Source organism: Austrofundulus limnaeus, unplaced genomic scaffold, assembly GCF_001266775.1.
Source record: "Austrofundulus limnaeus strain Quisiro unplaced genomic scaffold, Austrofundulus_limnaeus-1.0 Scaffold2281, whole genome shotgun sequence".
Classification (NCBI taxonomy): Eukaryota; Metazoa; Chordata; class Actinopteri; order Cyprinodontiformes; family Rivulidae; genus Austrofundulus; species Austrofundulus limnaeus.
The window spans coordinates 1-953 of NW_013954683.1; the positions used below are offsets into that span (position 1 = coordinate 1).

The window sequence follows — 953 nt, forward strand, 5'->3', positions numbered from 1 at the left end:
ATATAAGATTTTAAAACTTGGTCAGGTGGACAGTTTTTGTAGTGTAGAGGGTTTTCCAGACCCGTTAAAGTTGTTTCCCGTCTCTTTTGGTCTCTTTAAAGTTCAGTCAACATCCAGGAATACTTCACATAGTGCCAAAACTCATTCCGTCTGTCGCCTAAACAGACTCGTGATCGGCCCAAGTGTCCGGTTTCACTGTTTATGTGCAACGTTTTCAGACAACCTGTTATTTTCAGATTATCTCTCTTATTTATTTAAAACACGACGTAACAGAGCATGCTTCCGATCTTCGATTAAACTGTAGATGAAATCATTTTATGATGTAAAGTTTTGTTTTTCTGTTCTGCAAAGTGCACAAATGGAAAAGAGATTCTCAGTAAAACAAACTTTATGAGCTGCAGTTAAACATGAGAGCATAAAAATAGCTTAACTCTTAAAGGTGTTTTATTATTTTGAATATATTTAAAGCCAGGCAAGTGAACTTTTATCATCCTGTCTTCATGATTAAATTTAGTCAAATAAATGTTTTGTTAGTTTAGATTCTAACAGGATAAACTGCGAAAATTATACTTTTATGTGACTTTTTTATAACTCATAAGTAGAAATATTCGTGCGTCAAACATAATTCATCTAAACGAGTCACAAAAATTCACGTTCATATAATTTTCTTGTGTTTTCCTTTTAGAAACTGGCTCTGTATTCCAAGATGCAAGACCCCCAGGAGAGCAGCAGCCGGCTCGGCCCCTCGGGGCCCCCGGCCATCAAAGAGGAGGATAAGGAGCTGCCGCCGGGCGCCGAGTACCTGAGCTCCCGCTGCGTCCTGTTCACCTACTTCCAGGGCGACATCAGCAGCGTGGTGGACGAGCACTTCAGCCGCGCCCTCAGCCAGGCCACGGCGTACCCCAGCTCCAGCCACAAGGCCGTCCGAGGTGTGTGTGTGTGTCTGTGTGTGT

At 42.1% G+C, this 953-nt stretch overlaps 1 protein-coding gene across 1 annotated transcript in view; it reads left to right on the forward strand.

The window, feature by feature from the left end:
* Window positions 1-685: 685 nt before the first annotated feature.
* Window positions 686-953, forward strand: part of vgll2a (vestigial-like family member 2a) — a gene marked incomplete at its 5' end in the record, with an annotated part of 5,397 nt that continues 5,129 nt past the window's right edge. Inside the window, 1 exon segment of the mRNA XM_014034756.1 lies at window positions 686-929. Coding sequence (XP_013890210.1) covers window positions 686-929 — 244 coding nt within the window.